Source organism: Prionailurus viverrinus, chromosome B3 (genome assembly GCF_022837055.1).
Source record: "Prionailurus viverrinus isolate Anna chromosome B3, UM_Priviv_1.0, whole genome shotgun sequence".
NCBI classification, from domain to species: Eukaryota; Metazoa; Chordata; class Mammalia; order Carnivora; family Felidae; genus Prionailurus; species Prionailurus viverrinus.
In genome coordinates, this window is record NC_062566.1 from 108,671,843 (window position 1) to 108,687,900 (window position 16,058).

Genomic DNA, 16,058 nt, shown 5'->3' on the forward strand with positions numbered 1-16,058 from the left:
CTTTTCTAAACCAATTCTCCATTTTTGATATAAGAATTGAGATGGTAAAGAAATAGAATTTTAAAAGTCTGAGATTGTAGAGTTGTTGGCTTAATGTTGTTTAAATCAAACCTTTCTTTCCTTCTGTTTCTGGGTAGGCTGAAGAGGCAAGTAATCTAAGTACATGCCAATGAGGTCCTTTTTTCTGTCCTCTTAAGTTTTATTTTTATGAGTAAATGGTATTCAAAGAAGTTTGTTCTTTCAGAGGCAAACTGCTCTTAAATAAGTTAAGTAGGGTAGAAAAGTCAAAGTCAAAGAGCCAAACTACATCAAACATCTCTATCATCGCTGTCATTCCAGTGACCTCACCATAGGAGATATAGAATGCCCTTTTCTCTTAGAAAATAAGGAGTCTGCTTAACCTGACCTAAAATTTTTGGTGTAGAATAACCGTTATTGGACTCCAAATGTCACTGTTTGATTAACCTTAAATAATATTAATAATGTGTTTTCCAAATTCTGAAGATCATTCTGTAGGGAACTCAGATATGTCTTAGCTATAATCCACATGCTTTTTTATATTACATTTCTTAATATGAGCCCACCCAGCTAAGTAAAAATCATTCTTAAGATAGTACAGGAGTGACTGTGATCATACTTGTACTATAAAAAATAAATTTTAATGTGCTGAATTTGAAAAAAAAACTATGATTACTACAAAATAAACATTAAGAATTAGCAAATGTTTACTCTGTACAGAGCACTATATTTGACATAGTAGGAAATATAAAGAGAATTAAAGCCATATCCTTTCCCTCCAGGAACCTGTAGTACATTTGGGGACCCACATCAATAATTGGAATATAAATAACTATGGTAACTCATAATATAAGTTCAGATAAGAGGCTTTAAGAATTTAGGTAAACCTAAAACTAGAATCTGGTGATTGATGGTTGTGCAACCATGGGGATTTATTACAATTCATCAAACTATATACGTAAGGTGGGTGAATTTTATGGTAGGTAAATTGTATTTCAATAAAGAAATTAAAAGAGTTTAGGGTGGGACACTTAGCTGGCTCAGTAGGTAGAGCATATGACTCTTGATCTCTGGGTCTTGAGCTCAAACCCCACATTGGATGTGGAGCCTACTTAAAAATAAATAAAAATTTGAAAAGAAAGAACTTAGGGAAAGAAGAAATAACTTCTGATTAAGGAACTTTTGGAATAGTTTTTGCAGCTGGCACATTTTAAGCTAGATCTTAAAGGACAAGTAGTATTTGGATCAGAAAATAAGCAAAAGGTATTCCAGACAGAATAAATAGCTCATTTAGTCTAAAAGCTCAAGAGTACAGGAAATATTCTAGAGGAGCTAGTTCAGACTTTCCTGCAAGCCTTAGATTTTATATATTCTTTATAAAAGTTTTATATATAACGTATATATAAAACTTGCTTTCCTACCAATATGTATGGCTATATGGCTATGACATTTCCAAAGTTTTGGTCAATCTCTCTTGGAAAGCGTATAACTGTACATGGGTTTTATTTCTTTTGGGGGTTCAGAAAGAAGACTTTGCCTCCATTTTAGCTAATGATCAAGTTACAATGAGGAGGATATAATTATAATTATTTTACAACTGTCAGTTCCTCCACTGATCATAACATCATAACTGACATTTGTTTCTATCTTTATAGCTTAAAATCCTTGATACATGTCTTATTTCCTTTGAGCCCTTTAACAATCTTTATTTCCCCTGTAAGGAAATGGAGATTCAAGGAGGGCCTAGAGCCTAAAATAATAAAGACATGCTAAAGGGAAGGTCAGGATATTCTGGCTTGCTAAGAATAGATGAGGGAGAGGAAATGGTAATATAAGTAAATAATCTTTGCATTATTAATAATCTAACTAAATTTCATGTCACATATGAATAAAAAAATAGATGACGTTAACTACTATTATCAATAATAGGAAAGCAAAGTTGAAGTTTTTTCTAAGGAGCTGATATACCCTATTGACAGGAACAACCCATGTTAAAATAAGTTTTGACAGTAGACAAGAGTACATAGGAAATTTAGTAACCGTTTCTAAATAGGTAGTCTTTGTTGTGGTTTGTCTTTTAAAATGTAAGAAGATTAAAATTTAAATTATCTTTCTACACCATTGCCATAGAATTTCTCAAATTATATAAGTAAGCAGATATACAGAAGCTTAATTTCTAATTTAAAATGTGACTGCTGACCAGTAAAATGATGCTAAAAATAGAAAGATAGGGCTTTCTTAATGTCCATCAAAGACAACTTCTTTAGTTCTCGACTTAGACCCCATATGACCAACCGCTCAGAATTTTTCAGTATGAACCATATTGTATAGATTTATTCCTAATATTTGCAAGGAGAAAGAATACATATTAGCCTGGTGAGCAGCAAAATTGAGGCAGTTTTTATGTAACCTGAGTTGTGCTAACCTGCAATCAAATGTAATCTCCATTTTAATATTTATACATCTTTATATTGTTATGAATCTATTCTTAACATGGGCTTTATTTTATTTGTTTCTCTCCTCCCTCACTTCTGTGAAATGCAGAAGGGAAAGGATGTTTGTTATTCACACATTGTACCCCACTAACTGGTGTTACACATCTGGCTTCCACTGGAGAGCCCCTGACATCGCAGGGAACGGTGATCAAAATTCCACACACTAGCTTCAAGCTGGGGGCTCATAGCTACTGCAGCATTGAAGGGGGTCTTTTCCTGGCTTCTTTAAAATAAGCATGGTGATGGGATGGTTTAAGGGAAGAACACCTCTCAAATCACATGACCACTGCTGTGCTTCCGTGTGTCCTGCTTTCTTCATAACAGCTTGGCACTACATTTTTTCCCTGTATCTTAATGGTTTTGTGTGTGTACGAGTGGGATGGGGTGGGGAGACTTGTCAGTGGATGGTTATACATTATGCATGCATCTTTCAGTGTTAGAGTGATGTGCCTTCCCTTATGTGTCACAGATTATAGTCTCACAGATTAAATATTCTGTGTTCCTGAGAGATTGGACTGTCTCTCTTATTGGTGTGAGATTCATGTGTTTTGATGTTTACCCCCTCAATTGTTCTTCATGCTGCATTAAACATAAGTTGAAATGTTCTCCCATAAGAGTTAGCTTTTCATGTTGGGCTGAAAAAGTCTTCATTTCTGTGTAGCAATTCATGTTATTATAACCTATGGCTTTCAATTGTACCTCCCATAATGAAGAGCTGACTTTAAACACTGTGCTATTCTTGTTATGACCTAAGCATAAGGTAAGTCACTTCTCTAACTGTATTTAAAGATTGTGGTTGTTTGTTAAAATTTTCTCAGCTTTGTTTAAAGCATTTTCACTTTTTTTCTTTACCATTATTACATGCTCTCCCCCCTTTTGTTTTCTGTTTCATGGCTTAAGATTTCTTACTGTACAATGTGATCTTCAGCAAAAATTATATTATACATGTAAACACATGTTGAAATGAATTAAATGAATTATTTGATGTCTGAAAGCAGTCTTGATTAGTAAATGAATACCTATGTTTTCAGTAAGTCTCTTGTGTTTTTCTTTTCCTCCATTGACTGTAATATAATAAATGCTGTTTCTAGACATTATTTTAGTTTAATTCCAGTTCAAAGGGGGTTAATTTTCAACACCATAAAGTTAGATGTTAATTGTAATAAAATAACATAATCCAATAAAATAAAGTAATAGATAATCGAACACCATACCTTTCATTTTTAATCCCCAGTAAATTTGGTATTAGGTCAAAATGTCAATTTTATTTTGTTTTTCAGACTTCCCTTTGTTTTTTGTTTTTTGTTTTTCCATTGAATAAAAAGCCAGTGTAAGATTTAAAAAAAAAAAAAGTGAACTGTAAAACTTGGGACAAACCTGTGCTACCTTCTTTCTAATCCATATATATGAGAATAAGAACAGTAATTGTTTCTTGATTTTATTTTTTCAAGTAAATCCCATTACACTGTGAGTTAGGTAAAAATCTTCATATTGGGATTTTATAAAATTAGGTAAATATTGTAAAGGTGACCAGTTTCATGGTATAAGAGAGAGGGGTATCACTTTTGCATATATATTTTTAATATCTTAAAATTATTTTTCTCATTTTTTAATATATACTCAAGATCACCAAAGTAAAGAAGTTCATGTAATCATTGATTTTAAGTGATTTTCCTCAAATCTAGGTCAAATAGCCAGTGTAATGTAAATGAGAAAACATTGGTTACACTGCTGTTGGCAATTTGTGAACCAAAATGAATACTCACATTCCAGAAACTGAATTATTTTTTATCACCCAAATTTCTGCAAAATATATAGTTACGAACTCAGGTGCCACAAAACAAGACTTTGGGTTTCATTATTAAATTCATGCTATGAACATTTTTTTAAATTTTTTAGCCACCTAAAGTAGGAAGAGGGTTTTTTGTTATTGTTGCTGTTTTGGTTTGGTTCAGCTTTTTGGTAAAGCTAGCTAGTTTTTCACCACCATTTCCATTTAGACATTATCTAAATCTGTTGAAACATTTGACGAGACAATTTGAACTACTCAGCTGAAATGCTCTGTTCATTATAAATCTCTTGTTTCTATCCACACACTAGCTCCACTCTAAATTGGAAGGGCTTAAAGATGAACTCTGGAGGAATAGAGGCTACGACTTAAGAGTAACTATTACTGATCAAAGGAGCTGCTTTCCATTCGCAAACATTGCTTTGCGCTATGGGTTTGGGCTCCTTCTGTTTCTACATCTTGTTGAAGACTTTCTTGACTTCCATTTGACTTCCTTGAACTCTGTTTTTGTCTTTCAGCATTATCCCCTTTTTTTTCCTTCTCTCTCCCAGATTTTTCTCTCACTCTATTAGCTTTCTCTTGTGTTCCCTGAACTGCTTTTAAAAATGTAGTTTAACTCTTTATTAAGCTTGTCTATTAATTTGCCTATTAGTGTTTGTTTCTTTTCTCCTTTAAGGCTGTAGTGGTATAGTTACACCTATTTTCATTCCATGGTGTACAAACTTGCTTGTTTATTTTGCAGCAAGTTCATTAGAGATTCTTACTCTCTTAGTATGAATTTTCAATAAGAAATAGCAGAACATTTTGCATTCACATATTCGCTCCTTCTATAAACCCATACTTTCTTTTCTCTTGTCTAGACTTATTTCCCCAGACCTCTCTTTCTTCTTTTTCTTTTTCTCACTCTCATGTCTTTCTCCCTGTATTTTTGTTTTAAGTAGTCATTAATTATTTTCCTTTCCCATTTGGTCCATAATTGTTTTTCAATAGAACTTCTGAGTAAAAGAATGTAAGAATATTATCTCCCAGATTAGCTTCTTCATTCTAGTGTAGCTTATAACTAACTAAACAATCTGGGCCAAAAGGGAATAACTTTAACATCTGGAATTATTTTTCCCTTTTTTCCCCTTTTTTTGGTGTGTGTGTGTGTGTGTTTTTCTTGTGTGTATGTTTGTGATTTTTTTTATTGTTGTTGTTTCTTTAAACATTAACAATTGTTCTTTTCAGGGAAGGACAACCATAACCCACCCTAAGTTGCAACATTTCTTTCATAAGTTGTTTCATTACAATAGTAGATTGTGTTAAGCAATAGAAATTAATTTGTTGTATATATATACATTTGGGGCAAGCTGCTGGGGAGTGGGAAAAAAGAGGTGTGCAGTTTAAATACAGTTTCCTCAGATATTAACAAACATGTATGCCATCCAATGTGGCTTTTGAATTCACCACTTTTGTAACATTTAAAAGAATGTTCTGCTTGGACATCAACTTTTTGCATCAAAGCATAAGGGTTTCTGATTGATAAACTTTATTCACACCTAAGAACTGGTAAATAAATGAGTTCAGTTTTATTGATTCCCAACAAAGGCATCTTTCATAGCCAATATTATAACCAATTATTATAATCAGTAAGTAACAAAAGTCATTGGAATCACACATTAATATTATATATGAGGATTTTTCTGTTTTCCCCTTATCAATGTGTACAACTAAAATTACTACAATGGAATATTTTATTACAACTTTATTACCTGGATTGCATTATTAGTCTAGTCAAGAGTTATCACAGTGCCTTAAGATTAGGGGTCTGTATTCACACCTGAATATGTTGTAACATTTTTTTCCATATACTAATTTCAGTACACATCAATAAAAAATTGCCTTTGGTTTTGCCTCTGTGCCATTTATAATGTTGTACCCCCAGTTTTTTTCAGAAGTCTGCTCTTTCTTTACAGTAAGAAAAAGACAAAAAATAGGAAACAAATGTAATATATTTTTACTACTATGTTTTGATATCTGAGATATATTGAGCCTTTGCTCCTAAACCTCAGGAGCTTGCCCATTAAGTATGCATACATATCTGGCTATCTGTGTTTTGAGCCCTAAATTACTGAGTTTATGCTCTCTTTGCAGGTCCAGTCCAGGTGCAGCAGCAAGGAGAACATTCTCAGAGCCAGTAAGTATGCCATCATTTCAGATGGACTATAAGACTGTGGTTCAACAGGAAGGAGAGCTTAAAAATATTTTGGTGAAAGAATGAAAAAGAGCATTTTGGGTCAGTTTATATAAATTTTAGGGTTTTTACCTCTTAAGAATATTATCAATATGTTAATGAATATTGCCTTCATTCCAGTTATTTCTGGAAGCCTACACCAGAATTTTGATAGCACTTATAACTAAGATTGTAATGAGTGCCTCAATGATTCTGTGATTAGAACCCTCTTTAACTGCCCCACTGCCAAAAATCATTTGAAAATAGACTAACTGAAAATAATAATATAAATCCACTATAAGCATCTAACTTTAAAAAAAAAAAACAAATGACTCTTAAGAGGAGTTGTAATCATCTTGTAAATACAAATTCATTCCTGAAATATCCTATTTTCACAAACAGCATGTTTTCAAACATAGTGCCATGAAACAAGGATGAAGAAACCTTAATTTTATTTTTTTTGTTTGATCACTAATAACATTAACTTGGAAGTCCTTTAACTTTGTGTATTATTCATGTTTCTATCTTATAAAAAGGAACTGTAAATAGCTTTTCCTTACCTGTATCCTTGAAATGATATAACATGGGAGGTTGTGCCTTAAAAGTTTGGGGATCCTAAGAGAAAAGTACTATATAAATGCTAATAATTTAATATTGTTCTCTGTCACTTAAAATTAATGACATCATCCTATCTTCTCCCTGATCTTTATCAAGAAATGAAGTTCAGGTGGGCCATACGTAACTAAATGGGTCTCTTGCATACCTACACCACTGGGAATTTTAGTAAACAGGATGATTTTCCAGTAGAATATCTGTATTTTTTTTAACTGTTACAAAAGTAATTGGAGAACTTCAAATAGATACAAATGCATGTTTTGTTTTATTTTCTTTAGTGTAAATTTTTCCCATTTCTGTGTTGTAAATCTGTTATGTTAGCTTGAAACCCTTGAGTTGGTAAGCAAGCACACTGCAATTACTTGCCCAGGACTTTTATATTAAAGTTGTATAAAAATAAATTGAAGCAAACAGATTTTACTGGTATACCACTGTAAGTTTCCACAACATTTGACAGACAAGTAACTTGAGGGAGGCTCTTCAATATAAGAAATGTAACATTCTGTAATCCCTTGCTAAGACCTAAGGTTGAGAGAAATCTGAGTCAGGGGAGTGATGATATAATGTTCACTAAAATAAAACTATGCAGATAAATGAGCTTTTAAAATGACATTTATGATGATTACTGTATGATTTCTATTTGTTGTTGATCCCAAGATGATGATGGATCATTGATAGTGATTATGATGGTTAGGAACAAAAATAATTTCTTACTGACAACAGATTTCTTTGAATCTTCTTACACCTTTATCATGGATTTTTGTGTTGTTAGAACGTCTTTCATTTCAGTTATGTTCTTACTGGCTTATAGACTATTAATCACTTTGGATGGACGTCACAGTGGTCCAGGTTTTCCTGATCATGTTTTCTTAGGATGTCATAGTCATGTACATGGTCCATATAGCCATTTAGATCCATATAGAGAACCCATCCAACATTGTAACCTATCTATAAGTTTAAGGTCTTTCCTTTCAACACCACTTTGGTAACTCGTAGTCACGCTCATAGCCACACCCAAGGCTCTTTCATCACCATGAGCTGTTCTACCTCTGAACTTTTTTTTTTAATTTTTTTAAATTTTTTAACGTTTATTCATTTTTTGATAGAGAAAGACAGAGCGTGAGTGGGGGAGGGGCAGAGAGAGAGGAAGACACAAAATCCGAAGCAGGCTCCAGGCTCTGAACTGACAGCACAGAGCCCGACACAGCACTCAAACCCACGGACCATGAGATCATGACCTGAGCTGAAGTCGGACACTTAACCGACTGAGCCACCCAGGCACCCCCTCTACCTCTGAACTTCTTAACTTCAATATCTAATTGCTTATTTAGTCTGCTTTAATCACCCTTAGTTTCATCCTTTGCCTTGTACTACTATATTGCAGTCATATAGACCTAATTAGCAGTTCCTCATTCTCCCACTGCTGTGTTCTGCCTCTATTCTTTTAGGAGTACCCTTTCCCCCACTGCATAAAGTATCCATTCCTCTTGTTTTCCTGGGAAATATTTTTTTTTAGATTTATTTATTTATTTTGAGAGGGGAGCACAAGAAAGGGAGGGGCAGAGAGCTAGGATGAGTGAGAATCCCAAGGGAGAATCCCCAGCTAACAGCACAGAGCCTGATTACCAGCCCCACAGGGCTCAGTCCCACGAACTGCAAGATCATGACCCTAGCCAAAATCAAGAGTGAGACACTTAACCAACTGAGCCACCCAGGCGTCCCCTAGAAAACTCTTATTTATCCTTCAAGACTCCATTCAAGTGTGAGCTCCTCAGAGTTCTCTCTCAGCAAGTTAACTATCATTGTTTTTTCATTTATTTACTGAGTTGCCTATTCTCATGGAAAACATTTCCAAAATATAGTCAAGGTGAAGAAAACTATACAAGTATACCTCAGAGATATTACAGATTTGGTCCCAGACCACTTACAATAAAGTGAATATCGCAAAAAAGCAAGTCACATGTATTTTTTTGTTTCCCAATGCATAAAAAGTTATGTTTACACTATACTGTAGTCTAGTAAATATGCAGTAGCCTTACATATAAAAAAATGTATACACCTTAATTTAAAAATATCAGGGGCGCCTGGGTGGCGCAGTCGGTTAAGCGTCCGACTTCAGCCAGGTCACGATCTCGCGGTCCGTGAGTTCGAGCCCCGCGTCAGGCTCTGGGCTGATGGCTCGGAGCCTGGAGCCTGTTTCCGATTCTGTGTCTCCCTCTCTCTCTGCCCCTCCCCCGTTCATGCTCTGTCTCTCTCTGTCTCAAAAATAAATAAACATTAAAAAAATTAAAAAATAAAATAAAATAAAAATACCTTATTGCTAAAAAATGCTAACCATTCTCTGAAATTTCAGTGAGTTTTAATCACTGATCACAGATCACCATAACAAATATAATAATGATGAAAAAGTGTGAAATATTGAGAGAATTGCCAAAGTGTAACACAGAGACATGAAGTGAGCAAATGTTGGAAAAATGGCACCAATAGACTTGCTTGATGCAGGGTTGCCATATACCTTCAACTTGTTAAAACCAAAAACAAAATAAAACAAAACACAGTATCTGCAAAGCACCTTAATGTGAAATACAATAAAACAAGATATGCCTGTAATCAACTTCTTTGTTAGCATACATAGAAGTTTGTCAAAATAAAACATCATCAACAGATCCTAGAAAAAAGAACGGAGTTATAACTTAACTTCTAAGATTAAAACTTGGAGTTTTTCTAGAATTATCCAAGGAGGAGTTAACGTTGGTAATGTTTTTCTAAGTAAGAACTTTCCTTTGGCGCCTCAAAAATGTCATCAAAACAACCTGTTGATAATAAACCTGAGTTTATTCTTCCTGTGGTCTTTTAAGGTTTGCAGCCTAATTCCACCTTGATGGGAGTGTCCACACACACACACAACACCAAGCACTTTTCAGACACCAGCAGGATGTCCAAGAATTCAACTCAATTCTGACACCATCTACCCAAAAATAGCATCATATTCCACAGGTTAAGGATTCAGTCCTAGAAGACTGCTGTCCATATTCCACTTCAGATGCCATTTTCAAGCCCCAGGCTGTTACCTGTGCTTCTGACCAACTGGCTATAGATTGAAAGTTCCAGTGACCTCCTCCTTAGGTTTCGTTAATTTTCTAGAGTGGCTTGCAGAACTCAGGGGAGCACTTACTTTCACTTACCAGTTTACTAAAAGATATGATAAAGGCTACAAATCAACAGCCAGATAAAGAGAAACATAAGGCAGCATCCAGAACAAAGGAGCTTCTGTCCTTGTGGAGCTTGGTGCCTGGCTCTGAGGCACATGGAAGCATGCTAGCTCCCCAGGTGTGGAAGCTCTCTGTAAAAGAAGGACCCAGAAGCTCTTCTTCTTGGGTTTATGACGACTTCATTACATAGTCATGATTGACCAATTCATTGGCCACTGGCTGATTCAACCTCAGAGGCTGGGGGAGTAGGACTGAAAGTTCCAACCCTTTTTTTTTTTAATGTTTATTTATTTATTTTGGGAGACAGAACAGGGAAGGGCAGAGAGAGAGGAGAGAGAGAATTTCAGGCAGGCTCCGCACTGTCAGCACAGATCCTTATACAGGGCCCAAAATCACGAACCATGAAATCATGACCTGAGCCAAAATCAAGAGTCAAATGCTCAACCAAATAAGCCACCCAGGTGCCACTGAACGTTCCAGCCCTTTAATCACATGAAAAATCACTTGGTCCTCCTGGAAACGAGCCCCTGCCTTAGGATGGGGTCTAAAAGTCACCATGATTAATAATAAGATACTCATTTCATCCTAAGGCTCTGAGGTATTCTCAAGAACTGTGGATGAAGACCAAATATATCTGAGGAATATATTTTGGTCTTCTGAATGAACAAATATATATTTCTTATAAATTTTATATCACATATGATACGGGAGAATACCACTTCAACAAAATCATAGTCTCAACTAATACTTTCTCAGAAAGGGAAGGACAAACTCAGGATACCTAGGAGATTTTTTATTTAAAGCAGATCTTTTAATGTAGAGCTTGATTAAAATTAAATAAGGATTGTTATATAATCATCTCAGAATCATGGACATAGCAAGGCAAGGGATTCTGAGAGTCTTAGTATGTAAATTGTCTTTTGATAATTTCTATTTTTTAAAGTTTATTTATTTATTTTGAGAGAGAGAGATAGAACAAGTGGGGGAAGAACAGAGAGGGAGAGAGAGAATCTCAAGCAGACTATTTAAGAAGTTCTAGAATGAGTAATGAAGTTACTTACAACTTCTGTCTTTTAGGGGAGATTTTTCTGGAATGGTGAAGTTATGTTAATAAACACAATGGAATAGTAATGTTATGCTAATAAAGACAGAAAGTTGTGTACTTATAGATGATTTCAGGTATCAAGGTTATCCTTGTGGTCAGTCTTCAGCCTGATGTCTGAGAGTGTCATCAGTCAGTCAATCCAGACCTTTACTAAGAAATCACAATAGTAGTCAACTGTCTAGAGAAGTTGTCTCAATCTTCATAGGTGTCAAGTTCTCTTGTGTTGACTGTTGTTGTTATTGGATGATCATTTATTGAGCCATCTGATGAGACAGCAATTGTATAGCAGCACTTAGGACTGGGGAGATCACATATCTGAACCCAGCTACACAAATGTGAGACTTATGATCAGAGTTTGTAGTCCTTTTTTTCAGCCAGGAGATAAAAAATTAAGCCACAACAACTATATACCCAACAAAGTAGATAACCTAAAATATATGAAAAAATTATTAGAAACAACCAGCCTTTGAATCATAAAATAGAAAATCTGAACAGACTGATTGCTAGTGAGGAGATTGAATCAGTAATCAAAAATCTCCCAATAAAGAAAAACCAGGGGGCACCTGGATGGCTTAGTCAGTTAAGCATCCGATTTTGGCTCAGGTCATGATCTCCAGTTTATGGGTTTGAGCCCCGTGTCGGGCTCTGTGCTGACAGCTCAGAGCCTGGAGCCTGCTTCAGATTCTGTGTCTCCCTCTCTCTCTGTCCTTCCCCAGCTTGGAGACTGCCTCCTCTCTCTCTCTCTCTCTCTCTCTCTCTCTCTCTCTCTCTCTCTCAAAAATAAATAAACACTAAAAAAAATTAATAAAAAAAAAAAGGAATAACCGGGACCAGATGGCTTCCCTGGTGAATTTTACCAAACCTTTAAAGTAGAATTAATGCCAATCCTTCTCAAACTCTTACAAAAAATTTTAGAAAAGGGAACACTCCCAAACTCATTTTATAAGGCCAGCATCACTCTAATACCAAAGCCAGGCAAAGACAACACAACAAAAGAAAACTACAAGCCAGTAGTCTTGATGAATATAGATTTAGAAATTCTCAATAAAATACTAACAAACTGAATTCAGCAGCACATTAAAAGAATCATTCACAGGACTCCTGGGTGGCTGTCAGTTGAGCATCTTGGTTTCAGCTTGGGTCGTGGTTTTATGGTTTGTGAGTTACAGCCCCAACTCGGGCTCTGCTCTGGCAGTGTGGAACCTGCAGACTCTCTCTCCTTCTCTCTCTCCCCTTCCCCTACCTGCACTATCCTTCCCTCCCTCCCTCCCTCCCTCCTTCCCTCTCTCTCTCTCTCTTTCAGTAAATTTAAAAAAAAAATCATTCACTGTGATCAAGTGGGATATATCCCTGGAATGCAAGGATGATTCAATACACACAAATACATAAATGTGATGCATTAATAGAATGAAAGAAAAAACATAATCATCTAATAGACACAGGAAAAGCATTTGACAAAATTCAGCATCCATTCATGATAACATCAACATAATAAAGGTCATACATGACAGGCCCACAGCTAACATCATACTCAGTGGTAAAATGTTGAAAATTTTTCCTCTAAGATCAGGAGCAAGACAAGGGTACCCACTCTTTCCACCCTTATTCAACATAGTACTGGAAGTCCTAAAGAGAGCAATCAGGCAAAAAAAATAGAAGGCATCAGAATTAGAGAAGAAGAAGTAAAACTGTCTATATTTGCAGCTGACATGATTTTATCCTTAGAAAATCCTAGAGACTCCACCAAAACCTGTTAGAACTAATCAATGAATTCAGTAAAGTTGTAAGATAAAAATTAACTTACAAAAATCAGTAGCATTTCTATACAATAACAATGAAATTATCTGAAAAACAAAGAAAGAAAATAATCCCATTTATACTAGCATCCAAAACAATAAAATACTTAGGATACATGGATAAAAGAAATCGAAGAAGATACAAATAAATAGAAAGCTATCCCGTGGTCATGGATTGGAAGAGCTAATATTATTAAAATGCCCATACTACCCATAACAATCTGTTGATTCAGTGCAATCCCTATTAAGGTTCCAACAGCATTTTTTACACAGTAGAAAACAAAATATCCTAAAATTTATGTGGAACCACAAAAGACCCCAAGTAGCCAAATCTACCCTGACAAAGAAGAACAAAGAGAGAGGCATCACTCCCTGATTCTAAGCTCTATTATAAAGGTATAGTAATCAAAATAGTGTGGTACTGTCATAAAAACATATACATAGACCAGTGAAACAGAAATAAGAGCCTAGAAATAAACCCATCCATATATAGCCAACTAATACTTGACAAGGGCGTCAAGAATAGTCAATGGAGGGGCGCCTGGGTGGCTCAGTAGGTTGAGCGTCCGGCTTCGCTCAGGTCACGATCTCACAGTTTGTGGGTTCGAGCCCCACGTCGGGCTCTGAGCTGACAGCTTACAGCCTGGAGGCTGCTTCGAATTCTGTGTCTCCCCCTCTCTCTGCTCCTCCCCGACTCATGCTCTGTCTCTCTCTCTCCTTCAAAAATAAATAAAAACATTAAAAAAATAGTCAATGGAGAAAAGATAGACTCTTATGATAAATGGTGCAGGGGAAAATTGGATATGCAAATGTAAAAAGAATGAAACTTGACACCTGTCTTAAGGGCACTTAAAGAATTAACTCAAAATGGATTAAAGACTTAAATATAAGACCTGAAACCATGAAATTCCATGAAGAAAACATGGGAAAAAAGCTCCTTTACATGGGTCTTGGCAATGATTTTTTTTGGATATAACACCTAAAGGACAACAAAATTAAAAAAAATTTTTTTTAAATAGGATATCAAACTAAAAATCTTCTGCAGAGTGAAGGACATGATCGGCAAAATGAAAAAACAATATAAGGAATGGGGAAAAAGTTGCAAACCATATATCTGATAAGAGGCTAATATCCAAAATATATAAAGAACTCATGCAACTCAATACAAAATAACAATAATAATAATAATCCAATTTTTTAACTGAGCAAAAGACCTGAACAAACATTTTTCCAAAGATATACAAGTGGCCAACAGGTACTTGAAAAGCACTCAACACTTTGTAATCATAAGGGAAATTTTCAAAACCACAAGGCGATATCACCTCATGCCTGTTACAATGGTTATCATCAAAAAGGTAAGACATAACAAATGCTGGAGAGGATGTGGAGAAAAGAGGACCCTTGTACTGTTGGTAGGATTGTAAATTGGTACAGCCACTATGAAAAAACACTATGGAGGATTTTGACTCTTAAATCAAGACCCACTTTTCCCACCTCTTTTAAAAATTAAGTTATCCAACAGTCTTTTTCTGAGAAAAGAAACAGCTGTTCTGACAGCTCAGAGCCTGAAGCCTGCTTCGGATTCTGTGTCTCCCTCTCTCTCTGCCCCTCCCCTGCTCATGCTCCCTGTCTCTCTCTCTCTCTCTCTCTCTCTCTCTCTCTCTCTCTCTCTCTCTCTGTCAAAAATAAATAAACATTTTTTAAAAATTTAAGTTTGGTACCCAGGTGGCTCAGTCAGTTACAGCTCTGACTCTTGATTCCTGCTCAGGTCATGATCTCATTGTTCATGAGATCAAGCTCCACATTAGGCTCTGTGCTGTCACACAGAGCCTGCTTGGGATTCTCTCTCCCTCTCCCTCTCTCTCTCTCTCTCTCTCCCTCTGCCCCTCCCCTGCTCACGCTCACTCTCTCTTTCAAAATAAATAAATAAACTTATTAAAAAAATAAAAACTAATTCACACCAAAAAAATCCCTGAGAACCTTTTCGTCTAGGTATGATCTAAGAGGGGATTTTGGATTTCCATCTCTCTAGCCTATTATATACTTTGTCATCTGAAAAAGTCACCTAATAGTTGTGTCCAGTTATCCAGGATAGCAATGGATTCATTACAAGGAAGTAGAACCAAAAAAATCTGGGTGGCTACCAAAGAAAGATGTGTACAAAACTAGTTTGATTGTATGCTTTAGCTAGTTTACAAGTAAATAATAGCTGGGTACTAGACACATACCAATGAATAATTAAAAATGCAAAAGGCAATATTAAGAATAGGGCAATATAGATGACATGGTTAAAAGAAGCCTTAAACTAGGAGGGCAGGGAGGGGCGCACAGGGTGGGGAATAACAATGAAAATAAAGAACCAAAGAATGCGTATTAAAGCATGGTAGTCAGTTGTGTTTGTTCTATGGATCTTGGGTAGAAGCTCTCTACATCTCGTGGTCACAGGTCTTAGTTAGAAGATGTCTCTTTCAGAGGACTGTCTGCCTCTAGAGAGTTCCTAAAAACACCCCAGCTTTTCCACAAATTCAAGAATGGATTATTTCTGAGACATGAATACAAAAATCAAACCTTTGGAGTTGCATTGCTGTGCTCAATGCTAACAGTACCTTATAAGGTCATCCAGTGGGGTACCAGAGCTGTCTTTCTCTGATGTCCCTTCCAAAAGACCATGTCTCTGGGTTTTAGGTCGTGCAAGGATTGTTTAGAAGAGTATTGAGGAAAGACGGTTCATACTTGTTTATGAGACTTGGACAGCAGGAATAATCCCATGCAATAATTAGCTCTATCTGCTTCTCAGTGTGGAATTTAGAATCAAA

General features: G+C 35.8%; 1 protein-coding gene across 6 annotated transcripts in view; it reads left to right on the plus strand.

The window, feature by feature from the left end:
* Positions 1-16,058, plus strand: part of GPHN (gephyrin) — a 623,769-nt gene that overhangs the window by 462,124 nt on the left and 145,587 nt on the right. For all 6 annotated transcript variants that reach the window (XM_047863515.1, XM_047863519.1, XM_047863517.1 and 3 more), the window contains one exon: positions 6,436-6,478. In XM_047863515.1, the coding sequence (XP_047719471.1) occupies positions 6,436-6,478 (43 nt within the window). The remainder of the gene's footprint in view (positions 1-6,435; positions 6,479-16,058) is intronic.